The following is a 26,042-nucleotide window of genomic DNA, read 5'->3' as shown; positions in this document are numbered from 1 at the left end:
TCCTTGTTGCTGCAGGGCCCCCCCTGGAGCTCTGAGCTGCTGCGGGCAGTGGGGCCCTCCCGCAGCTCCCAGCCAACACAGGCAGTGGGGCTCCCCAGAGCTCCAAGCCGCAGTGAGTGGCAGGGGCTCCCTGCTGCTCCAAGCTGCCAAGGGTGGTGGGGCCACAGCTCCTAGCTTCTGTGGGCAATGGGAGGGGGCCCCGCAGCTCCCAGTTGCCTGGGGTACTCTGGAGCGCTCAGCCACAGCCCCCAGAGTTCCAAATCACCATGGGCACCGGGGGTCCTTCAAAGCTCCCGGCCGCTGTGGGTACTGTGGAGCGCCGAGCCCCCACAGACGGTGGGGGCCCCCAGACCTCAGAGTGGCCCCAGCAGCTGCCCAACCTCCGCAGGTGGTGTGGGGACCCCGCAGCTGGGCTCCCCATTTTGTCAGGGATATTTTTAGTAAAAGTCAGGGACAGCTCATGGGCTTCCGGGAATTCTTCTTTATTACTCGTGGCCTGTCTGTGACTTCTTTTAACAATATCCATGCCTTAAAATCTTAGCCTTAATAATGCATACAGTATTCACTGTGATAGGGGGCATCAAAACAGCAACAATGAAACTAGAATGAATATCCTAGCAATCACTACATGAACAGAATAGTCCTTTCAGAAGGGCCCACTTAATGAGCATATACGGAATTATGGTAAATTAAAAAGTGTTCCACCTAAACTCTTATTTCCCACATGATGATTGTAATTGCTTTCTAATGCTTTGAACTCTATTGTACTGTTAGGCATGCAAGTACACACACTAGCACTTATCCAGTATCTTATATTTCAGGGTAAGTGCACCCAAAGGCAGTTATGGACTTTTCCAAACTACACTTCATCTCCAATTATACTACTACTACTCCTTTCCATTACTCTCCTCCCCTCCTATCACCGTATCTCATCTTTGTGTGCATCATCTCCTCAGTCTAAATAAACTCAGAAGGGCCAGAGCTTGAGCACAGTAACAGTTTATGAACCAGTCTGACTTCTTGAGCCAATGTGCCAGAACTAAAATTTTATTTTGGCCAATAAATCATTTGTTTAAGAAAAATGTTTGAAAAAATTGCAACTGTATTACTTTTGTTTATTTTTAAGAGTAACGTGAATTCTTACCCCATGTGTCTAATACCAACACACACAAAAGTAGGATTTAAAGCAATTTAGACACTTTTCAGCAAGTACATTTTATTTCAGTGAAGTTATGTATTAATATTTTATTTAAAAAATAGTAATGTGCAAGTCATCTTTGGAGAATTACACTGTCTATAGATTATTGCAGATAAATAGTTATTGGGGACTTCTAAAATATAAGAATTGTTTTAAACGTGCTTTAACCTAAAGATGCTGAAGTTAACAAAAGGGAAGTTTAGCCATCTGTTCTAGTTGTACGACATAATTTTAACACTACAAAGCTATGGTTACTTATCAAAGTTTGTTTTTAAAAACTGATTCTTCAACCTATTGTGTAAGCCACTAAACAGTTTGTCTTTATGTAGTAAAGCGATACAAATAAAGTAAGGCTCCAATCCTGGAAACACTTATACACGTGTTTAACTTGTGCATGCAGGAAGTCTCATTGAAATAAATGGGACTAGTCATGTTTGTAAAGTTACTCATGTGTGTCTTTAATAGCTCAGTTTATTTAAAAAATGCCCAGCTTCTGAACCGGGGAATACATGTAAAGAGGCCAAAGACTGAAAAGCAGATGAAAGTGGATTAGACTATATTTTTAAATGACTTGGTCTTCAATTAGTAATGTCAACTACAAATATATTAGCATGCAACACTGCAGCACTGAAGACCATGATTCGTTTTCATTAGAAAGCTTAGATCACAAAATCAGAACAGTGTTTCTATAAAAAACAAACCATTGTCAGCAAAATTAATAAGTGGTTATTTGAGCAGATTTAAATATTTAATACATTTCAAAACACTTCAGAAGTTACATTAAATGCTGTTTAATAACTAAACATAACGTATCAAAATTACTTTCAAAAGGCTATAATATATATATTCACTGAATACTTCTGTACTACAGCATTCATATTATGAATGAAAACTGTCTACGGTAGAGATATTTTCTTTGGTACAATGCACTTGTGTGTGACTTGGTCATATGCTCCTAAAGTATAAGGGCATATCAACGTAGCTGCTTAATGGAAATGTTCATTAAATTATATTAATGTAACAGTAACTTACAATACTGTATGCATATTGACCATATACTTTTCTTCTTTAATTTGCAGGAGTAATGGCCATTTTCCAAATTTTTGTTTGGTAAGAAATACAGAAGAAAAAGAATAAGTATAGGAAACCATAGCTTACTTGTATAATTTTTAACATTTGCTTGCCATAATCCTCTGTATTACATAAAGCTGGAAATGAAACAGAAAAATAAATTAGTAAATACTGAGAAAATGAAAAACTTTATACACAAGAATTATTCATAATGGTACAGTTAATAAATCCATTTTAATAAATCCATTTTCATGTACAATTCTTACAGAAGATGAAATGAAGGGAAAAGAAAGTAGCTACATTGTTTATAAGATGCAATTTTGAGAAAGTGAAGTAGAAATAGAAAACTGATGTATACACAGAAAAAGTCAAGCCTGGCCTTGCTCCAGCATTCATGGGAATGTGTGTGCCCATATAACTTCTAAAATTACGCATAGCAGTTGGCCAGTGACATGCAGCTGCGTATCAGATCAAAACTGAATTTTCAATTTCAATAAGACTGACAAAAACAACAAAGCAAACTGTTATTTACAGTTAAATTGTAATCCGCCATCAAGGAACAAAATGATTAATTTTATGATGTTTGTTGTTTTTGTCACACTCAAAGTTAAAACATATTTTGTGTGCATCAATTTTCTTTGTGAAAACACATTTGTTTTAATGAGTTATTTGGGAGTTCTGCTTTTTAAAGGACTCCTGTAACTCCACAACTTTTTCAAGTTTTCACAAGACAAAAGTCAACTGGCTCCAAAAGTGAAAAAAATGTGGGCCATATTCAGGATACAGCACAACTGTAGGACCATGTTACAAAATCCTGAAAATACTTGTTTGTAATGTACGTGATGATACAATCACAACTATGGCAGAGCAACTGGTTCCTCAGTGGAGAGGAGGCATTGGAGGATTGCAAACCAATGAGTGCCATTGACCCAGCAAAGATTACTGTTTAGCACTGACAAAGATCCACATTGGCGTCACTCTTTACTAGAAAATAGCATAGCATCTGATAATACGAAGAATAAAAGAAGAAATGCAAGAAAAAAGTAGTAACTATAAAGATCAATTCTACAACTTTTGAAACTAACACATACCCTAAACCCATAAAACTCGACAATTGCATCCAATTGCTATTTCTGGAATTCCCTGTGTGAGATTCTGTCCCTTTCTAACTTCTCCCTCTCACTCTGTTCCTGCACGTTCACAATTTCATGATCTCTGACATCAAAGCACAGGAGTTCAAGCCGAAAACCTGGATCCCTTATTGAAAAAAAGAACTCTCATAGAATATACAGCAGCTCCTCAGATCAGTCAAAATAGCTAAGTTATTTGAGTCAATGACTCAAGCATGATTATTATTCATACTTTAATTCTCATCATATAAAAGATAACATATTTATACTGTTTATTAAAATGACTGAAGTTTGGTTATGACTAAATAACTCTTTGAAACGTGGAGACTTTTTTCTCTATTGATATCCTAGACAGACTGCTAGTACGAGCACTTACTTTTTACGGTCCTTGTCTTTTTTCAAACTAACACTAGGTGTAGATGCAAATGCCTGTGCTTGAAGTAACTCAGTAGCAGCTTTCCTTTTATTGAATGCAATCATATCATCTTCCAGGAGTTTTCTTTTTTCCTCCAGCTTCATCCTCTCTTCTTGGTGAAGTCGCTTAAGATGTTCAAATTTAGCCTGCAGCTATTAACCAAAGCACAAAAATTGCATTTCCAACTAGTGACACATGGTGGTAGTCTTGCCATAGGAAAACACTCACTAATACTCAAAGCAAACTTTGTAAGCTACATAGATAATTTGCATTTTGTTATCATTGCAGATTTCTTACATATCTTGAGCTCTTAAAACACTGATTCATAAATCAAACACAGGGGAACCATAATCCTGTTTTAAAAAAAAACTTAAAAGAAACTTTCAGAGTACAATCACATATTTATATGCGTTTGCATTTACAAAAAATGCTTAACCAACCATTTTTTTCCAAACAACTTTTTTTTTTTAAAAGAGGCATTTAGGATGACATGTATACAGATTTTAATTTGTATTAAAAAATTAAACAGGGAGACACATGGGTCAGCAATCCTTTTCTACGACTAACAGGGAGTAAACAAGCACCAAACCTTCTTATCCTTGATGATCGATTACTACATGTAACATAATGCTGGAGCCTATAAATTGCAAGAACTAAATAGGGAACTAGATTTGCATCAGGAAATATCTTCTATGGATCAAAAATTGAGGCATCCACAGGTAACATTTCCAAAACTGAAGAGAGGGCCCCCTTTATGGTTCAACAGAGGAGTATCCAATCATCACTGAGCTGAGTAAAGAAAAACAACAGCTTGATATAAACTGGAGTTGTGAAGCTCTTTGATATTAGAACCTCTGAGAAGAGGAAAAGATTAGCAGAGCATTCGAAAATTAGGAACTGTTGGGCAGACTATCTAAGACTTCTACCTCCCTAAAACTAGATGATCAGAAAGCCATCAGATGGCTGTATATGTATGTAGCCCAGTGTCCATGACTACAATTTGAGTAGCTGGAGAAAAACTATTTGTTGTATCACAGGAGTTAATTATTTATCTGCAAGAATTGTTCTCTGAAAAAACACATTTTAGGCTTGTCTACACTAGCACTTTTGTCGGCAAAACTTTTGTCAAGCAGAGGTGTGAAAAAAAACACATCCCTCACCAACGTAAGTTTCACCGACAAAAGTGCTGGTGTGGCCAGTGCTATGTCATCAGGAGAGTGTCTCCCACCAACATATCTACCGCCGCTCATTGGGGATGGTTTAATTATGCTGGCGGAAGAGAGTTCTCCCACTGGCATAAAGTGGCTACACAGAGACCATACAGTGGCGCAACTGCAGCGGTACAGCTGTGCCGCTATAAGGTCCAGAATGTAGACATGGCCTTAGTTAAGCTTCCCTTTGGAACTGTGCAGTTACAGCTCCAAAATCACTGCATGCTCAAAATCTCTGTTGAAGCTGTCCTTATGGACTGTCACACTTGGGAGATTAGCAAGCAAGTAGTGATCCTGTAGGTCGGTCAGTCTGAGGAGCAGTATTTAGAAGTAATTGCAAGACTACTGTCCTGAATTGGGCAGAATTCAGGTACAGAGAGTAATTCTGCATAAAGAGCTCCAAATACCAATCTTGCATATAAGAGAGGTAGGATATGTGAGGTAATATCTTTGATTCGACCAACTTCTGTCAGTGGGAGGTACAAGTCCTTAGAGCTACACAGAGCTCTCCTTCAGGTCTGGGGAAGGAAGCAGTGTCTGAGAGTTTGTCTACACTTAGGGTACGTCTATACTTACCGTCCGGGTCGGCAGCTAGCGTTCGACTTCTCGGAGTTCGATATATCGCATCTAATCTAGACGCGATATATCGAACTCCGAACGCGCTCCTGTCGACTCCGGAACTCCACCACCGCAAGCGGCGGTGGCGGAGTCAACGGGGGAGCCGCGGACTTCGATCCCGCGGCGTCTGGACGGGTGAGTACTTCGAACTAAGGTAGTTCGAGTTCAGCTACGCTATTCGCGTAGCTGAACTTGCGTACCTTAGTTCGACCCCCCCCCCTTAGTGTAGACTAGGCCTTACAAAACTGCAACTGTGCTGCTGTGGCACTTAGTGAAGTCACTACCTACACCAACAGAATAGCTTTTCCCATTGCGTAGGTACTCCACCTCCCCAAGAAGTGGAGGTGGAGCTACACCAGGAGGTAGGTCAATATAACTGTGTCGCTTGGGATGTGCAGTCAATGGTTTCAGGTTTTTTTCCTTGTATTGAAGAATGTTCTCCTAGAATATTTTGGTGGCCCTTTCCAGAATGCAATCTACTTCTCTGGTGGAATCTCCTTGTTTAGTGAAGGTGGTTTTAAGTGTGTTTAGGTATGCAACCTGGACTTTCTCTTTGGAGCAAATACTGTGGTATTTGAGTGGCTGGATGTAGACAATACATTTTTTTGGTGCGTCTGGGGTGGTTGCTGGATCTGTGAACATAAATCTGGTGATCTGTGGGTTTCTTGTATATAGATGTTTGTAGGGTTCCATTGTTTAAGCTAATCATGGTGTCCAGGGAGTTGATGCTGGTGTGGGAGTGTTCTACGGAGAGTCTGACGGATAGGTGGTTGTTAAAGTTGTGATGAAAATCTATGAGGAAGTTTAGGTCTTCTGTCCAGAGGATGAAACTATTATCAATGTATCTCAGATATATCACTATTTCATGGTGCATTTTTCCAGAAATTCTTCCTTGAAGTGACCCATGATGACGCTGGCATACTGGGGAGCCAACCTAGTACCAATGGCCATTCCCATGGTTTGGGCAAAGTGTTTGTTGTTAAATGTAAACTCAAAGCAGCACCAGACCCTTCCAGAACTACAAACACAAAACCTGAAGACATATATTTACAGCTACAAAAATCAATACCTCCCATAATACACCTTTCAAGATCCATGGGTTCTACATATGCTTATTACATGTAGTGTACATCACCCAGTGCATCAAATGCCCCAAGAATCACTATGCTTTCAAAAGAGTTCACACAGAAAAACGATAAAAGACAAACACACCATATCACTCTGACTGAACACTTTTCACAAAGCAATCAGTTCATATCCGATCTTTTAATACTTGTCCTCAAAGCTAACCTGCATAACACCTTCAAAAGGAGACCATGGGAACTTAAATTCATACTCTGCTACACACCAAAAACCATTGACTTCACAGGGACACTGCTTTTATGGATTATTACAACAATTTGTAACACACCACATTGCCTGCTACCCTTAATTGCCCACTTCAAACCCTTTATACATAACAATCTAGCCCCCAATTACCCACTTTATTTCAAGTGACCACTTCAAACATGGGTTACCCCTTCTGCTTAACAATATCTGTCCCAACTTGTATTTAGCTCAGACACTCTGCTTCCTTCCCCAGACCAGAAGAGCTCTGTGTAGCTTGAACAGTACCAGGCTGATCATGGTACTAGGCCCACACTCAGAAGGGGTCCTGGTGTCCGGACCGTGGCTCCACCTCCCCTCCCCGCTCTGCCTGTGCTCTAACTCAAAATCCCCCCACCGCTCACTCCTCTTCACCTCTCTCCCGCCTGACCCGTGGGTGTGGGGCCAGTGGCACAGCTGGGTTGGGTGGGCTCTCAAGGGTCATGTCCCAGGGGTCTGCTCCACTTGCAGGTGCAGCTCTGGCTTGGGCAGTCTCTGCTGCCCGCCACCTGTGTGGCCCTGCCCACCTCCCCAGGCCAAGCTGCCTGGGACTGGTGCAGGGACCAGGCCGGTCTCAGCCAGTGGGTGGGGGGCAGCGCAGTAGGCTGGGCTGGACAGCTCCAGGCAAGTGGGTCCTGAGGGAGCCCAACCCAGGAAGGCTCTGGCCCGGCTGACTGTGCCGTTCCCAAGGAGCCGTAGTGATCCCTGATTGGCTCCAGCTGTGCTGCAGGCTCAGCTCATGCACAGACATAGTCACTTCCCAGCAGCTGAGGCTGGAGGGTAGGCAGGGCATTAGGGAGGGGGCCTCTGGGGGATTGGGAGAGGGGGCACTGGGCAGTGGAGGGGGTCTGTGTGGGATACTCTTGGGGGAATGAAAACAGGTCCCCCTGCAGATTTCTTTGCTTTCCTTTAGAAAATGATGAAGAAGCAAAGGGAGTGGGAGGCGGGGCAGCTGGGAATGCCCACGGGCTTAGTTTGGGTAAGGTTGCCAGGTGTCCGATTTTCAACTGGAACGCCTGGTCAAAAAGGGACCCTGGTGGCTCTGGTCAGCACTGTTGACTGGGCCGTTAAAAGTCCGGTTGGCGTAGCAGGGCTAAGGCAAGCTCCCTGCCTGCCGTGGCTCCGCACGGTTCCCGGAAGCAGCGGCATGTCCGCCCTCTGGCTTCTAGGTGTAGGGGCAGCCAGGGAGCTCCGCACACTGCCCCCGCCCCAAGCGCCAGCTCTGCAGCTTCCTTTGGCTGGGAACCACGGCCAATGGGAACAGGGTGGGGGCTGTGCCTGCGGACAGGGCAGCGCGCAGAGCCGCCTGGCCGTGCCTCCATGTAGGAGGCAGAGGGGGGATATGCTGCTGCTTCCAGGAGCTGCCTGAGGTAAGCGCCGCCTGAAGCCTACGCTCCTGACCACCTCCCGTGCCACAACCCCCTGCCCCAGCCCTGATTCCCCCTCGGCCCTCTGAACTCCTCGATCCCACCCGGAGCCCCTTCCTGCATCTCAAACTCCTCATCCCCAGCTCCACCCCCGAGTCTGCATCCCGAGCCAGAGCCCTCACCCCAACCCCCTGCCTCAGCCCTGGGTCCTCTCCTGCACCCCAAACCCATTATCCCTGGCCCTACCCCTGAGCCTGCACCCCCAGCCAGAGTCCTCACTCTCCCTGCCCCCCAACCCCCTGCCCCAACCCAGAGCCCCTTCCTGCACTCTGAACCCCTCATCCCTGGCCCCACCCTGGAGCCTGCACCCCCAGCCGCAGCCCTCATCCCCTCCTGCACCCCAAAACCCTGCCCTAGCCTGGTGGAAATGAGCGAGGGAGTGAGGGTAGGGAAGAGGGAGCAACAGAGGGAGGAGAGGATTGAGTGAGCGGAGGCGGGGCCTCAGAGAAGAGGTGAGGCATGGCCCTGGATGAGGGGTGGGGCAAGGGTGCTTAGTTTTGTGCCAGTAGAAAGTTGGCAACCCTAAGTTGGCATTGCCCCCAAGCAGAGGTGAGGAGTGGGGGGGGCACATAGGGTCACATGCCGCTGCCCCCCTGTTCTGTGAGTGCAGAGCTGCCCAGCTGAAAAAGAAGGGTGCTGCTCAGCTCCGCTGACTTTGCAGCTGGATGCTGCCTTCTGGGTCCTAGTGCTGGTTGTGCTTACAGCCGTCCTGTTTTTTGTACAGCAGTGAGTGCCCATGGTGGGGCGGGGCGGGGGGTGGGCTGGAGATGGGGGAAGAGGCAGTGGGGAAGGAAGAGGGATGGGATGGGGAGCGGATGGAACAGTGGGGAAGGGGCATTGGATGGGGAATAGAAGGGGATAGGAGAAGTGGGAGCCCAGCATGTGGCATCCCCTTGGCAGGAGCTGGGCCTCCCCCATTAAACAGGCCCATCAAACTCCCACCCTGACAAGCCCCACCTCCCCCACACCTAGAGCACCACAATGAGCCCCCCTGACACCCTCCCCAATGAGCCCCAACCAGCTGCACCTGGACCTCCACCCCAAATGAATCCCACCTCCCCTGCACCCACATGTCCCGCCCCACTGAGCTCCCCACACCTAGATACCCCATACTGAGTCCCAACCACCTTCACCTGGATCCCCCCTGCAGAGTTCCATTGCCCTGCACCTGGCCTCCCCTCCCCCATGAGTCCCTGTGCATCCAGATCCCGCACTGAGCGGCCCACACCCAGACTGCCCCATACAGAACCCTCTTACCCCCACCTGGATCTCTCCACACTAAGTCCCTCTGCACTTGGATCCTGCTGCCAGGCTGAGCCTGCCTGTCCACACCTGGTGTGTCTTGCGCAGAGGGGCAGGGCCCCAGGATGTTTCTGGGGCCGGCCTGGCCCTTGCGTTGTGTCAGGGTCAGATGCAGCCTCACTACTGAGTCCCTGTCCCGGGATGGTGGGAGGATGCAGGGTGATCTCCCACCTTCATGAAACCAGTGGCCTGTGCTCCCCACTGCCATGCTGGAGCTTCCACGTTTATGTATTGACAAATAAAATTTGCAGAATTTTAAAATATTGTGCACAGATTTTTTTCTTTTTCTTTTACTTTTATGCAGAACTCCTTCATGGGGTGCTGTACAGCTGTGATGGTGGGATTTTGAGGGGTTTGCTGGGCAGTGGGGTGGTCTGGGGGGGCGCTGGGCATAGGGGTCACAGGGAGGTCTCAGTGAAAGGGCGGTGGGCACAGGGATCTGTGGTGGAGGTCTCTGGGCGAGGGGGTGCTGGGCATAAAGGCAGGGCCCTGAGCTTGAAAACTTGTACTTTTCACCAAGCTGGTTCAATAAAAGATTATCTCATCTACACTCTCTCTCTCATATCCTGATACCAACACGGCTACAACACTGCAAACTATCTTGCGTATATCAGAGAAGCAAACTGCAAAGGTATGTTGTAGAGGCTGCCTTAGACCTACCTGAATGTGCCCTGAAACCCATTGTTTGCTGAAACACAATAAATCATTCATATCCTGATCTGCTTGGGCAGTCTTATGCTGGGAAGGAGTTTATGATCCTAATCTTATCCAACACATCACAAGTAACGGAGGGCAACTTGTGGATTAGTTTGATCCTATTTAGAAAATAAAATTAAGACCCTCTTGACATTTAAAGTGTGGAGCTGAATTCCTTTCAAATGCACCTGCATCGCAAGGAAAAATGTAAGGTTAATGACCTGCGATGGAAATCAGAAACCACTTTAAGACAGGATTTGAGGTAAACATGTAGGACCATCTTATGGAATGTTAAATAAGGAGGCTGGGGGAGGGGGGTGGTAAGAAAATCATTTTCCTAGCATGGCTTGATGGAAGACAATCCTTTGAGGAATTTCTTGCACTGACAAATGCCTCAGATCTCAAGAGATCCATCTACTTCATATCTTTATTAAGTAAGGATCTAGAAGCTCCAGTCTAGATTTCTCATTAGCTATTACCACTACCACTACCAGAGAGAGCCTGGTATTGGGTGAAAGTAAAAAGATATTCAAAATCCTTCTCAGGAACTTGATAGTGTATGCTTGCTTTAAAGCAGGTAGGAATTGAAGCTTGGGTTAACTCAAAGTCCCTACACAGCTCCAGAATGCCCTTGTTTATGGGGATAACCACACATTCAGCTGTTTGGGCTGAAGAATACTGAAAACCTGCAGGATTTCTATAGAAATCTTGCAATATCTTTTGATGAATTTAAAAGATATACCTAGATACTACTGCAATGGTGGACTTATAAATAATATAAACAGGATATTTACTAGTTTAGGCTTCATCCACCGCTCCCTCCCACACCCCCAATGCATCAAACAAATTATGTCCTTTTTTTTTTTAAAAGCACTCCACAATTTAGCCCCACCCCTTCTAACTCATTTTACTGCAACATTGACTCCCACTTTAATTCCACCAATAATGTCTCAATCACCCACCTCTTCAACAAGCACTTCTGTGCTTCTTCCCATGCTAACCATGATGTATGGAAAATGCTCCCAATCAAAATCTGTAGTCACCACCTTACTTTCTTTCAGCTCCCTCCTCAAAACTCACTTCCGCCATAATGCATGCAGAAAACTGCAATCTGATAATGGCTAGGCCATGGTGAGCTGCAATTATTGCTATAGAACTGTGCAGACTGTTATGTTACCCTGTCTCCATCACTCTGTCCAAGCCCATGTGTATTTCTCTTCTCCATCTGTCCAGTCCTTTAACTGTATGCTCTTTGAGGAATGATATTGTCATTTATTATATTTCTGTATAGTGTCCAGCACAATGGAACTCAACCTAGTTGTGTCCTTTTAGCTCTAGTGCTATACAAGAGTTAATTAATAGGTATGATCGTAGTAGTGATTTTGCTAAAATATTCCAAACACCTGTACATTAAAAAGAAAAGAGGCATACTTGCCTCTCGCTCAGCTTCTTTCAATATTGCTTCTTTCTCCTTGACTCTCTGAACAAACATCTGTCTCATCTCCTCCTCCTTCCGCTGCAATTCGCCAAAGAACTCGTGCCTCTTAGCTTCATAGGTCTCCTGTAGACTGAAGTCCAAAGAATTTATAGTCTCTATCATATTGTTTGTAAGATAAGGAAACATAAAGGAAGCATGTAAATACAGTTTGGCACATTACTTCAACAAGTTGTTCAGCTCATGTAAAAATCTCTCAAATTTCTCATATGCAAGTAATAAACAACCTTAAATAGAAGCAACTACTCCCTACACCTTTGTAGTAAACATGCCTGGGTAGATTTGAAAAAACTGACAAGAAGCCCTTTACTGATCTGATTTGAATCACTTCAAAATTACAGCAGTTTAGGACTGTTACAATTCTTGAAACATGGAGTAGGAACACTCTCAATCCCCATTTTGCAAAATGCAGAGTTTACAAGAAAAGGAAGTGGCAAGACACTCAATATGTTGGAAAGGGATAGGAGTTCTCTCATACTTGGAATAGACTGATCGTAATCAATGAAAACTTAACATCTCTGAAATGTTTCATCCAAGATGCTACTTGGCACATAACAGCTGTTAGATTGATTATGCCCTATAAAAAGCTATCCTTGGGGAAATAAGTGAAGTAAGAAGGCTCAACCTGAATGAAGGGAAATAATGTGACCCTCAAACAAAATATATAGGATTCTTTATGTGATTTCAAAATTGAATATCTGGGATAGTCATGTGGCTAAAAGTGATATCTGATTTTACAAGTACTTTGATATCCACAATATAGGCTTATTTCTTGAAAAGTCTGAATTTCCTTAACAAAAACATTTTTGTTAGTATGGTTTTAAAAAAATTAGTTTCTTCACAGAAGCTAACACATTTAAAGCGTACTATACTGGTCTTTGAAATTATTAAGCGGGTAACAAAAACAATAGTTCAGGCTATCAAGCAAACACCTAGACACAAAACACAGAAGCAGGGTATCAACAACAAAACTGTTAAACAGATCATGTTGTTTTATTCCTGTATCCACACCTCAGTTCCCATCTTAAAAAGAGGATAACCTACCTATCTTTGAGAAATGCTTTGTCACGCTTGGATGAAAAATGCTCTTTCCAAAAAATATCTGAATAAATGTTTTGTAAGACAGCAAAGTCTACGATAATTGAGTTTGTGGGCCAGACCCTCAGCTGGTATAGATAAGTCGATTTATTTTACACCAGCTGAGGACCTGGGCCTGTCTCTTACAGGAAATAATGCTGATGAGTAGTTTAATAAAAGGATCTTCAAAGTATTAGCAATGAGTAAGGATAAGACTGCGTCATGAAGGTCACGGATTACATGACTTTCAGAGACCTCAGTGACATTTTCCACTTCAGCCATGTGCCCTGGGGCAGCAGGGCTGCAGCTGTCAGCTGCTGGGGGAGCCCGCAGCTCTGAGCCACTGCAGGAAGCAGGGGCCCCAGCACTGTCAGCCACCATGGCAGTGGATGCTGGAGTCCCCCTCTTCCACAGTGGGGCTTAGGGCAGGTCTACACTATGGGGGAAAATCGATATAAGATAAGCAATTTCAGCTACGTGAATAACGTAGCTGAAGTCGAAGTATCTTATATCGAATTACCTACTGTCCTCACGGCGCGGGATCGATGTCCGCGGCTCCTCATGTCGACTCCGCTACCGCTGTTCGGGTTGGTGGAGTTACGGAGTCGACATGAGCGCGTTCAGGGATCGATATATCGCGTCTAGATGAGACGCAATATATCGATCCCCGAGAAATCGATTGCTACCTGCCGATACGGCGGGTAGTGAAGACGTACCCTTAGACTCTCATCCTCCCTGTCCCTGGGGCTTGGGCTTCAGTCACTCCCCATGTCAGACCTCCCCATTATTTTTAGTAAAAATCAAGACAGGTTACAGGCCTCCGTGAATTTACTGTCCACAACCTGTTAGTGACTTTTACTAAAAATAACCATGACAAAGTCGTAATGTTGGCAATGATGTCCCTCTCTGTTCTGGTGTTACATGTGCCCTGTTTGCCTTCTTTAATATTCTTGTTCTCTTTTCTAGCTGTATCTGGCATCTTTCCTCAGCTATCAAGAGCAAAGTTCATGGCTTCCTTCCAGGCTGTTGAAACACTGCATCAACATCTTTTTATTCATTAACTTATGTTCTTCCTTTTTGGCACATTAACAGATTTAAATCCTGTTCAGTTGTTACCACTCAAAGTAATCTTCAGTATAAAAAGTTCTTAGTTTTCCTGATTCAGAACTTGCTGATGTAGATGTTACAATAAACTGAAACAGTTTCACCTCTTGTTATTTGTACTTAATTCTATAACAGCGGCAGGAAAGCTCCCCATTCCTAAATATCAATCCATTCTGAGTCAACGTAACAGGAAGTATGACATCACCGGTGCTGACAGTCTATTCACTCCACTTCTTTCTTTCATCCTTCTATGAAAGTCTTGTTGCTGAATGTTTCAGTTATTAAATCAGATGTAGTTCCTTCACTACTTTTTTTCCTCCACACATTCAGCACTTTGTTGCTTACTGACTCATTGACTGTTGGGTGGTGGGACTGCAACATCCTTTCAGTGGGGTAATGGCAGAGGGAGTTGATTCACCTCTTCTTACTCTAAAGCTCTCCCCAATTCACTACCAGGTAAGAGTTTGGCACCATTGGTAAATTAATCACTGTGACAACGCTACTTTCCTTCCTCTTTTCCTCTCCCAATGTGGGATACAGTAACTTACAAGGATTGTGACAAAAGTATCTCACGCTATGTCTACACTAATGTGGTAAGTCGACCTACGCTACGCAACTCCAGCTACGTGAATAACGTAGCTGGAGTCGACGTACCTTAGGTCAAGTTACCGCGCGGTTTACACTTACCTCACTCTTCTTGTCAGGCGTAGAGTACTGGGGTTGACTGGAGAGCGATCTGCAGGTGATTTGGCAGGTCTTTACTAGACCCGCTAAATCGACTGCCGATGGATCAACCTCAGAGCGTTGATCCCTGCTGTAGCGTAGATCTGCCCTAGGTACTGTGTGTTTTCAACCAAATGAACATCAACAATTTTATGAGACGAGACCAGGTCACTTCTTTAAAAATAAAAATCATCACCGCAAGATCTTAATGAGTAAGTTGTCACTATCTTCTTTCAAATTAAAAGAAATAGAGAAATTAAGGCACCTTTCCTAGAAATTCATTCACTTAGATATATGTTGAAAATCATATTTATAGGAATAGTTCTGCAGAGAAACATACTGGCTAAAATGGCATGCATCCATGAAGTTCACACAAAGAAGTCTGCCTTGAAGATACCAGATTTACCAAATAATCACTTATAAAAGCACTGTTTTTTGTTCTTTTTTCTGTTTGTTTCTAAAATATAGTATTGTTTTGCAAATCACAATGACAAAAACAGAACATGTAATAACTTCAACCCTCCCCACAATGTTTAATGTCAGCAGAACAATGATCTAAAAAGTGCTTTATTTTAAGAGTGGTTTATAGTCCATCAGAGTTTAAGTGGGCACTATACATATCTAATGAATTGTGTATACTGTGGTCAATTAAATGCTTTTCAAAATGTACACAACACTGGCTCTGACATGCTTCGTATAATGCACTCCAGCTTTAAAATGAAAATCTAATACAGGGATATTATCACCCTTTCTGTAAGAGGGGTTGCTGGGGGAAGGGAGTTTGTGACAAAGGCATTTACATACAAATAAGGTAAATAATTTTTAATATTTTACTAACACACTTCACATACTTCACTATAGCACTACTACCTACCTTTCTACAGAAGCGTGGCTGTGAGATATAGACTTTTTGCTATCTGTGTAACCCTTTAGTAGGGGGACCCTAAAAACAAAGGTGCAAATCAATCAAGTTTTGCTCATGTTCAATGAGCTTAATTTAAGCAGGCTTAGTAGGACACTAAATATTTCATCTCACAAAGATCAAATTTACAAGTTGATAGAAATATAAAGAGAATGATCCAAATAACCTACCTTAAGAGTGATTCAGGTAGCTTACTCCTCAGATATATTCTATTAATAAAATCCTCCATTTGACAGAAAAGCTTTAGAACTCTTCAGTATAAAAACTCAACAGGAGTTAAGGCACTACAGTTAACAGTCTCAAGATTTAAATTCTGAAGATGGTGGCGAGGTGTTTTCAGGGAATTCTTTGACTCAGACTCACTATCCCAGAGGTTTCCTAAATTTGACAATAGCGGACTTTCAGAACGTACCTAGGCATTTACCCGAATAAAGGCTTGAACAAGAGGCAACCTGTATCTAAATGACTGGTTAAGGATGGGGTTCAAGATCCTTTTAGCGATAATGGCTGTCATGATTTTATTGTTTTTATTCTTTATATATACACACACAGCATAGCACTTTAAACAAAAGATGGGATATAGGAATTCCCCATAGTGGATCAGACCTATGATCCATCCAGTCCAGTATCCCATCTATGAGGTGATCAGCACCAGATACTTCAGGAGAAGGTGCAAGAAACCCCACAGTCGGCAGCTGAGGGAGAGTCTGGCTTCCATGACAGTGTAATCCTAATCCCTAGTAGTTAGAGATTGGTTTAAACCCTGACACAAGAGGTTTTATATCCCTTCCAACACCTTTTTTTTTTTTTTTTAAGCACTAACTGTAAACTCCGTATCAGTGGTTTTCAAACTTTTTTCATTTATGGACCCTAAAAAATTTCAAATAGAGGTGCAGACATCTTTGGAAATCTTAAAACGGTTTGCAGACATCCAGGGGTCTGCAGATCACAGGTTGAAAACCACTGCTCTATATGGTTAGCAAGAACATCCAAACATCCAAACCCTCTTTGAACCTCACTAATTTCTGACTGCAAAGACATCCTGTTTTAATGAGTTACACCATCTAAGCATTGTGGGGGGAAAAATACTTCATTTTATCAGTTTTGATTTTGTCGGCTATTAACGTCACTTAATTTCCCCTTGTTCTTATGTTATGGCCTGGGACAACAGAATCTACCAGTCAACTTTCTCTATACTTTTATAATGTCCCTTTTTATTCATCTTCTTTTTATGGTAAACAATCCTAATCTTTCTTCACATGAAGAACTTTTTCATGCTCCTAATCACTCTTGTTGCCCTTCTCTGAAAACCCACAGAACAAGGACAAGTGCCTGCTCTGAAGAATTTAAAATGTAATCTGACACCATGGCTTAAAAAAGGATGATTAACCCAAGGAATAACTGGTTGCTCCAATTTTGGGCATTCTGTTCCCTTTAAAAGAAAATTGGCTGGGAAGCTTGTGAGACCCACATGTTGTGAATGCGGAAAAATACAGACTAAAAAAAGATTAACTTCAATCAAAGAAAGTAAACAAACATCCATTTTACAAGCTGTAGGTATCTTTCCCCATCTATGCAGACTAGTAGCATATATTTTCAATGCTCCTGTGACAGTCAGTTTTCTTCCACCAGAGGATAAACATCTCCTAAGGAAAGAATTTAGGAAATATCCTGGAGTAGGCCCTAACATAGCATTGGGTCAGCAAGCAGTGGACTGCAGGAGGGATGCTTATTAGCTGTCAGCTAGCCTCCTACCACCTGCCAAGGTAGGAACCAAAGGAAAGACTCAGGGAGGCACCAGCCAGGAGTCACTTCACTCTGGACTCTGCCTGCACACACTTCTATCTACAGCAGAGGAGAGAAGAGAGGAACAAACACTTCTGCTGGATCAGGACACAGTATAATAGAATTCCACTCATAGATTTCCTACAAATTGATGAGGTACAGGTAATGATCATTTGTTTAAGGGCATGTCAGCGGGTAGTGATCGATCTATCGGGGATCGATTTATCGTGTCTAGTGTAGACGCGATAAATCGATTCACGATCGCTCTGCCATTGACTCCTGTACTCCACCGCGGCAAGAGGCGGAAGCAGAGTTGATAGAGGAGCGGCGGCAGTCGACCCCACGCTGTGAGGACGCAAGGTAAGTCGACCTAAGATACGTCGACTTCAGCTACGCTATTCTCGTAGCTGAAGTTGTGTATCTTAGGTTGATTTCCCTCCTCCACCCCCTCCCCCCCCCCCGCAGTGTAGACTAGGCCTAAGTGGTAAATGAGCGTTAGGATAGTAATTTAACATTAAAGGTTCCAATAGCTCTGGTCAGTATACTTTCTGCATTAATGGCCATACATAAATGGGGGGCTGACTACCACAACTTTTAATCCAAGAAAGTTGCAGGTGCTCTACACCTGTCAGAATCAGGCTCTGACTGATTATGACTGGAAGCAAACAGAAAGACACTCATCTTAAAGAAAAACCTACATAATTTAAGTACATGATACAAGTAGTATCAGATTTCTGGACTTTTAAACTGCAGCTTGCAGATCTACTCAATCATTTATTCTCTTCAAAGAGCTACCATACAATTATCTCTCTCTCTCAACGTCTCCTCTCCTCCACTCTAACTTTTAAATTCTAAATCCTTCAACAACTTGATTTCCAGACTGGTAACAGGTTGGCTCTTTTCAGGGCTAGTAAACAAGAGTTCTAACCACATGACCAAACCAGCTATGTTTGACTTCAAGTGATGAACCATACACCCCGCAAAGTGTTAGATGATAAAGTCTAGTTTCTAAAACTGTATACCACACATCTGTTTAGACTGATGTTTGTTTAGTATACATCACTACACTTAATAATACCCTTTTGCGATAGGGCCTCTCATCGTGATCCTATGTAATTCAGCTGATCCCTCTTTTCATACAAGTATTCTTTTACAAAGCACATGTATAAGATTTGTTGGGTAGACATCCTTAATTCAGATTAATACAATCTAAATCACAACCAGCGCCATTTAAATCCTGTGGGGATTAGGATATAGTGGTTTGTTAGAATTCCATTATAAACAAAAAAAGTCTGGAATGCAGCTACAAATAAACAACAGTTAACTGTTCTTATTACTAAGCAAACTCACAGAGGACATTAGATTAGGAGGACTACTATATTTATTGGCCTATTTAACCACGAAAAATTGTTATCTTTGCTCTCCCATCCCTATTCCTTGTTACACCCACTTGTACATTAAGTATGTTTCTAACTTTTCAATTTGGAATTGGGACCATTTCTTTCCAGGTTTTCTGAGAGGACCTAGCATGCTTTGGGGCACAATAATAATTCCACTGCTGTACATGCAATGGACACTTATCAACATAGTTTTTCATACTAGACAATTTATGAAAACCAATTATGGTTTTCTCTGCCTATGACCTCATCAGCAGTCCTGACAATACAAGACCTATTGCTGTTGCCCTGCAAAAGGAACAGTTTTGGACTCAAATTAAATTCAAAATGAATTATCAATCATTAATTAGTGGAAACTATATGAGGGTATTTATTAAATCATCAAAATGACATACGTGCAATACCACAAAGCTCTTGATGCAGGAAAGCCAGCATATTATTCAAATATTTTATGGATAATGTTACATTTTTGGGTAGACTGTATATCAAATGAATCCTCTGAATTCTCTCTTCTCATTATAAAGTTATGTAAATTTTCCTTCAGACAAACCAAGTGCCTTCTCTTTTAGGCATCAATGTAATTCTCACTGTGGTACAGAACACAGGGAAAATTGCATGCAGATCCCGCTTGCCTATTTTTGTCACAATAAATTAGTTAGTTAATTCCTCTCTTTAAATTATTTTACTGTACCTATTTCCCTCCTTAAAAAAAACAACGGTGCCTTCAATAGTTGTGGGTAAGCATATCTAATTCATCTCTCACAAAAGAGTATGCTTGCCATCAATCGCAGGGTTCTCAGTAGGCTAGCTACTCAATAGGCCCCCAATACAGCTGCACACCAATGGCAGTTATAGCTTTCTATCATTCTGATTTCTTGTCAGAGAATCCAATTCCAATCAACATCCAGGGAGTAGAATGTTAAAACATATAGGTATAACGCTGCAACTTTAGGCCTGGAAATAATTTAAAGTTTAAAGCCGCCTGAAGCTTTAGTTTAGATGCCATATGCATTTTGCTGAAGAAATTGCAGCTATATGAACACCAACATTAAGAAAAGGTAGACAGTACTGCAGTCAACACATTTATGATGCTGACTATGGCCATTTCCAATAGCAGCTGAAACTAGATTTGTCAGTTGCAATACAGTGGTATCACTGAACTTGTCTCTTAATGCCAGCTAAGACCTTTTGCCATTTACATGAACAATTTCCCCATTTGAAGGAAGAATTATTCAGCTACCAATGCATTTAAAGCCTGACCTAAAGCCCATGAAGTAAAAGCAAATGGAAAGACTTCCACTGACTTCAGTGAGCTTTGGATCTGACCCTTAGTTTTCTACTTATGGAAAGCTCATATGCTTCCTGTTAGGTTTGGTCAAGAATGATCTAATTCACTACATAGTGTCCTGATTGAGGGACAACTCAAGATTATCTAATCAAATATTCTATACATGTGCAATGACATTCCGATTTCTCTCATGGTAGTTGATGTTTTACATTACCACCTGGTTGCTAGAGAGGTTTTCTGAAGGTCTTTAGACCTTTTGGAAAGTGCTCTCATGTCCAGCATGATCATGTGTTAAATAAGCTCACTTGACAGAATAATGCTAAAACCAGGTATTCATTTAATCAATGCCAAAAACCGTGTTGTCCTAAACATTAACATTCTGCAGTTTATATCTGTTGCTGCAGCTCTGTAGCTTCTTCTTGGAGATAAAGATGAAAGCTAAAAATTTACGCAAATAGAAAAACTATTCTAAAACTAGTTGGAACATGCGTTACTTTTTAGTATTAGTAATAACTGGGTAAAGATGGGCAGATATAAAAATATCAAATAATGATGAGTCAGAGCATTAGAAACATTTTTAAGTTCCAGGATATTTTGCTGTTTTTTATGTATATTCCATCCCAGAGTTGGCCACCACTACTGCACAGCAGTAAATTGGCACTTCACAGATTTCCATTCTCAATAGAATTCGACTACTAATTATAGACTGGGAGGAGAGAAAAATTGGTAGTTCAGAAGTCTATTTCTGGAAGAATTCTAACACGCAATGTGCACGTACAAATGAAGCAGTCATACATGTAGAAAGAAGAGGCTACATAAAGAAAAAACGTTCAGAAAGTTAAAAAAGACAGAAAAATTGGGAAATAGGAATTATGAGGATTTGCTGTGCAAAGTGCGATTATACAAAAAAAGCCTGTTTAACAAGTAAGCTTTTTCTTTTTGCTTTTCATGAGAACTTTTGGAATCCCCCTTAATTCTATGGCAGGCTATTTGGAGATTTTTTGTGGCATGAACTAATTTCTAATCTTTATGGGTAAAGAAATGTAAAAAGTTAAAAGTAGTGCCAGTGATTTTATAGGATTGAAGTTATTTATTCAATTATTTCTGACCATGGAGTCCAACCACACTACCACTTCTACATCAGATATCACTAACAGATGAGACAAAACAGCAAAGTTGTTGGAAGTATAAGAAAAAGCAAGGTTATGCTGGAATTAGTTTCAAAGGCAAGAAAAAAGAATAGAGAATAGAGTACATATATGTAGAAGAACATGGGCTGCCAAATACGTTTTTGCAAGAAATAAATCAAAATCCTCAGTTTTGGAACAAAGCATCTGTGATCTATGAGAAATACAGAAATAGTCTGTACTCCTCTAAAATAGTCACATCACACATATACTATACGGTGATGATGACTAGATAAAAATATTACAATTTCCATGTATTACTGATATTTCCTTCAGACAGCACTATTTGTTTCTAGTGGTGGGTTAAAGAATATAATTTTTCATCCTGTCCCTCAGACTATAAAGGATTAGGGATCATAATGGAAGGAATGAATGAAATCAACATTCAAGCTAAAGGATTCACCCCCTTACCTGACTGGTTTGTTTTCAGGGCCTGTGTCTCTGAAGCCCATCTCTTCCAGTTTGCAGCGTCTATACAGCTCATAATGCCGTGCGTGAGTCTGTTCTCTCAGGTCTTCCATATTTGTGCAAATAAGCATCTCACGAAGCTTTACAAAGTCACAGTGGTTCTCATTTTCCACTATTCAAGTAAATAATAATAATAATATTCATCCATGATATACAAATGACTATACAGTAGAACCGTATTTTGAATAACCTTGGTATTTTCTATTCAATTGGTTAAGTTTTTTGGGGGTAAAATGTCCCTAGTTTCTTTTGTTGCTGCCTCATGATTTTTGATACATAATTCAAGCATTAACTATAAACATTGTTTATCAGGTTCCATTATTTTTCTTTTCATGACTCCCTATTTGAATCTACAAAAGAAATCACTTTCTTTCTCCTCTGTTCTGATATAATAGCCTTGTAACATTTGGTAATGCCAGCTGCACCTTTACAATGCAACAACATAACTAATCACCACATCCAGGATCTAATGGCCTGATTTTCTGAGATGCTCAGCACTCATAAATCTCATCTGTGTTGATGGGACCTGGAAGATCAAGCCATGAATGTTTTGGATCAGTTAGCCTATCAATCTGGCATCAGAAGCCAGCATCAGCCCACTTAATATCAAAACATAAACACTTCTGCAACTTGAATGGGTTTTATAATGAAAACAACATTCACATACTTGTGAAAAATACTATTCAAAATTCAGATTTTACCTTGTACAATGCCCCAAGGGTACTGTCGAGCTTTCACCATTTTGTTTCCAACCTTCATTTCCTCCATACTCCCCACTACAGCAAATGGTAAATGTCCCTGTAAAACAGTCAGAACAATTCAGTCTTATTTCCCAGTATCCTTACATACGAACTAGAAAACACCACTTGAAAATTAAATCAGAGAAACAACAAGCATTTGGAGACAAATAAACATATTATAACTACAAGTCAGTTTCACATAGCGAATCCATTTAAAAAGAGCAATAGCTATTCAAATCCTGGCCTGCTAGTGCACTAAGGGACTTTGGAGCTTCAACGCAGGGCTGCACATGTCACAAGGACTCCTAATTCTCAAATCCAATACAGTCTTCATAGATTGCTACAATAAATGAAGTTTGAGGTAGTTGTCCCTCATGCGTCAATTTCTATTGGAAAAGGCCAGCAGACAGTTGCTCTATCTGGGATACAGACCTCCTCAAAGCCGAACAGGCATCTTCAGCATCCACCAGTGAGAGACATGAGGCCATTACAGGAAGTGCAGGGCATGAGGCCTGATATCTTGCCCATGCCACAAGCTCAGCCAGCCATGAGGCAGGAAATGTTGCCTCAGCACTGAATGACTGCTCCACAACTAAACCTGAAGTACTGCTAACTGGGAAGAAAGTTATTAGAGTAACACAAAGCTTTCCACAAAACTAGGAATTCTTTTCTGTCAGAATAATCCATGCCAGGTATCAGACATTACAGCATTCCGATTCCCTGGCACAAGTGGTACGGGGGAACCAACTGATAGCTCAGGCTGCACACCCATTTATGTCCTTGGACACATGTAACCCTCAACAGCACTGCTTGTCAAACGTTCTGACCAGCAGATACAAGATCCATATACACCAACAGCAGGATCCCCCGTAGACAGTACTTCAAAAAGAAAAATCTAGTTTTCACTCAAATTTAGTTTAAGGTGATGAATACCACCAACCAATAGAAGAACAGGGGGATTTTGGGCGGGAGGGGACCCAGACTAGATGAGTGTGTCTAAATTTTTCCTTAAGTAGTTCATAAGAAGACAAATGTAAATATCCAACTTGCTACAAATACAAAATCCTATTGCCTCAAGAAGAACATTCAAGAAAAAGCATGAAAAGTGATAAAAAGGATACTTTAATACCAGAATATCAAACATTCTTTCAAATTATGCAACATACTTACATTCATGGTGGCATTAATTTTAGAAATGGTTTCATCATCTGTTGGAAACTGGTATATCTGGACTCCATTACTAACCAATTCACTCATGAGTTTGATTTTAAACTTCTGTAGTTCAGTTTTAGAAATGGTGTCTGCTTTGGCTATGACTGGTATAATGTTCACCTATTAAATAATATAAACAACATGAGATGTGTAAAGGCTTTGTTTTCAAGCCTGTAAGTTTTATATGTTAAAATATTCAGTTTCCCATAACATCTGAATTAATTAATTTCTAACAAGCTTTCCAGTGACTCTTATGTGAATGGTTTCATTCAAAAGCCAAACTAATAATAAAGACTGTGTACATTTCCAAAGTGAATACTTTAAACATCATAATCAAGCAGTAATGTGTTACCTAATAATCCCACCAAAACAGAGCTGATCAGAGAACAAAAGTGAGTAGAAGAAAGGTATTATAATCCCACTAGAAAGAAAGCAAACCTCCATCACCATTCAAAGATGACCGTAAGGAAAGGAACAGTAACATACACAAAGTTACCAGCTACATTATACTAAGATCCTAAATCCAAAGTTAAGAAAAAATTATATTAACACTGTGTACTCTAGCTATTTTTCTATGCCTATAAAACAGCAAATTTGCTGTTTTCTGCTTATTGGTACCCTAAAAGTCTGCTGTGCTGTTAGATTCAAATATTTATCTTTGCCCTGCTGAGAAATTTACTAAAAACATTCCTGCCAAAATCATAGTCTGAATCATAATGCATATGCACAAGGGAGAACAAATTAAGACTGCACAAGCAACCTTAATTCTGGCATTTCCTAAATTTTGAGAGCTTGACTTTGCAAACAATGTGCTTTTAACTTATGGTATTTTTGTACATAATTTCTTATAAAAAATTGGATAAACAAACTCCATCATGTGACATCATATTGAAACCCACGTCAGCAAGTTTGGACTCTTTGGATCCACCACACAGACCTCAGCCACTTGAGCTAATGGAGTAATTGAGAGCAACAGTAGGTTGTCATCTTCTATGTGGACCAGCACTAAACAGAGATGGGACATTTTGCCAGTCGGTTTCAAAGATGTTTGCTAACAGCATAGTAATGGTGAGACTCAGGAATCTTGTGCACTATATTGGGCACAGGCTCTTCTGGCCATTCCCCCCAAATTTGGCCCTTCTGCCATGTACCATCCACAGAAAGTCCCAGTTCTCCTTCTCTCAGCTCTTCATCTCATCCCACCAGCCTGGAGTCATCCCAGCCCCCGTCTTGTAGTCCCAGTCTCTCTCCCTTAGCTCCTTCTCTAATCTCAGTGTCCACCTCACAGTCTTGTCCCAGTTTCTTTAGCCAGTCAGTCCCAGTTCTCCCCCAGCACCCTGGCTCAATCATATTTGCCTCTCCCCACCACACTGGTTTCCAGTCTCCTCCTTCTTGTCCAGATAGTACCAGTCTGCCACCCACTCCTCGTCTGATCTCTGTCTTCCCAATGGCCCCCAGGCCCCACACACCTCCCATTTCCCTTACAGACAATATCCCATACTCCCTCTCAGGTCCCACCTCTTCCTTCTCTGCATTCACACGAGGTAATTTTCTCCTCTGTGTTGCCTGGGAGCCAGTAAGGGGGTCAGGGAGAGCACAGGAGAGAGAGGCTCCGTGCTCTCAGTTCCTGGCCCCAGACCCAGCCCGCAGCAGTCCAGAGCTGCAATTGCAAAGAAAGTACTGCTTAGCCGCAGGCTGCAGCATGACCAGCATGGATGGAATCTTTGGAGAATTTAGTTACCAAGTTCAAGCAAGTCTCTACTGAGCATGTGTAAACTATACTTTTTCAAAGCTTTATCACTTGGCTAAATTTGGGCAGATTTTCACAAGGAAAACAAAAAGCAAATTTTTGATACAAAAAACAACCCCATGCTAAAATTCGAGTCCCTGCTCCCAGGGTCAGCTTTAGTAACTGCTGGGCCCGATTCAAATACCCAGCGGCAGTCCAGGGCTTCGGTGGCACTTCGGCGGCAGGGGGTCCGCTCCAGGTCTTCCGCAGCACCGAAGGACCCCCCGCCGCCGAAATGCCACCAAAGACCCCCAGAGCGGACCGCTGCCAGGTGAGTAAAAAAATAAATAAAATTTAAAAGGCGCCTAAGGCACGGAGCCCGATTCTGGGGAATCGGGCGAATCAGCCTAAAGCCGGCCCTGCCTGCTCCAAAGCATAGGGCTGCTAGAGATTCTCAAAGAAAAGGTTGTCAGATGCCCACC

At 42.0% G+C, this 26,042-nt stretch overlaps 1 protein-coding gene across 5 annotated transcripts in view; it reads right to left on the bottom strand.

Moving 5' to 3' along the window:
- Positions 1-26,042, bottom strand: part of SEPTIN10 (septin 10) — a 63,218-nt gene that overhangs the window by 14,605 nt on the left and 22,571 nt on the right. Inside the window, exons 5-12 of one of the 5 annotated variants that reach the window (XR_005592046.1) lie at positions 23,790-23,951; positions 22,581-22,677; positions 21,823-21,991; positions 15,707-15,775; positions 11,869-12,001; positions 3,776-3,966; positions 3,361-3,526; positions 2,357-2,406 (exon numbers count right to left, since the gene is read on the bottom strand). Coding sequence is in view for 4 of the 5 variants with exons in the window: in XM_039518042.1 (XP_039373976.1) it covers positions 3,397-3,526; positions 3,776-3,966; positions 11,869-12,001; positions 15,707-15,775; positions 21,823-21,991; positions 22,581-22,677; positions 23,790-23,951 (951 nt within the window). In the remaining variant the exon portion in view is untranslated. Of the gene's footprint in view, positions 1-1,635; positions 2,407-3,360; positions 3,527-3,775; positions 3,967-11,868; positions 12,002-15,706; positions 15,776-21,822; positions 21,992-22,580; positions 22,678-23,789; positions 23,952-26,042 lie in introns of those variants that run through there. The other 4 variants (XM_039518042.1, XM_039518068.1, XM_039518064.1 and 1 more) reach the window with 4 other exon arrangements.

The sequence above is a fragment of the Mauremys reevesii genome, linkage group 1 (genome assembly GCF_016161935.1).
Source record: "Mauremys reevesii isolate NIE-2019 linkage group 1, ASM1616193v1, whole genome shotgun sequence".
Lineage (NCBI taxonomy): Eukaryota > Metazoa > Chordata > Testudines > Geoemydidae > Mauremys > Mauremys reevesii.
The sequence above is the reverse complement of the archived record's forward strand: the minus strand, read 5'-3'. Positions and strand labels throughout refer to the sequence as shown.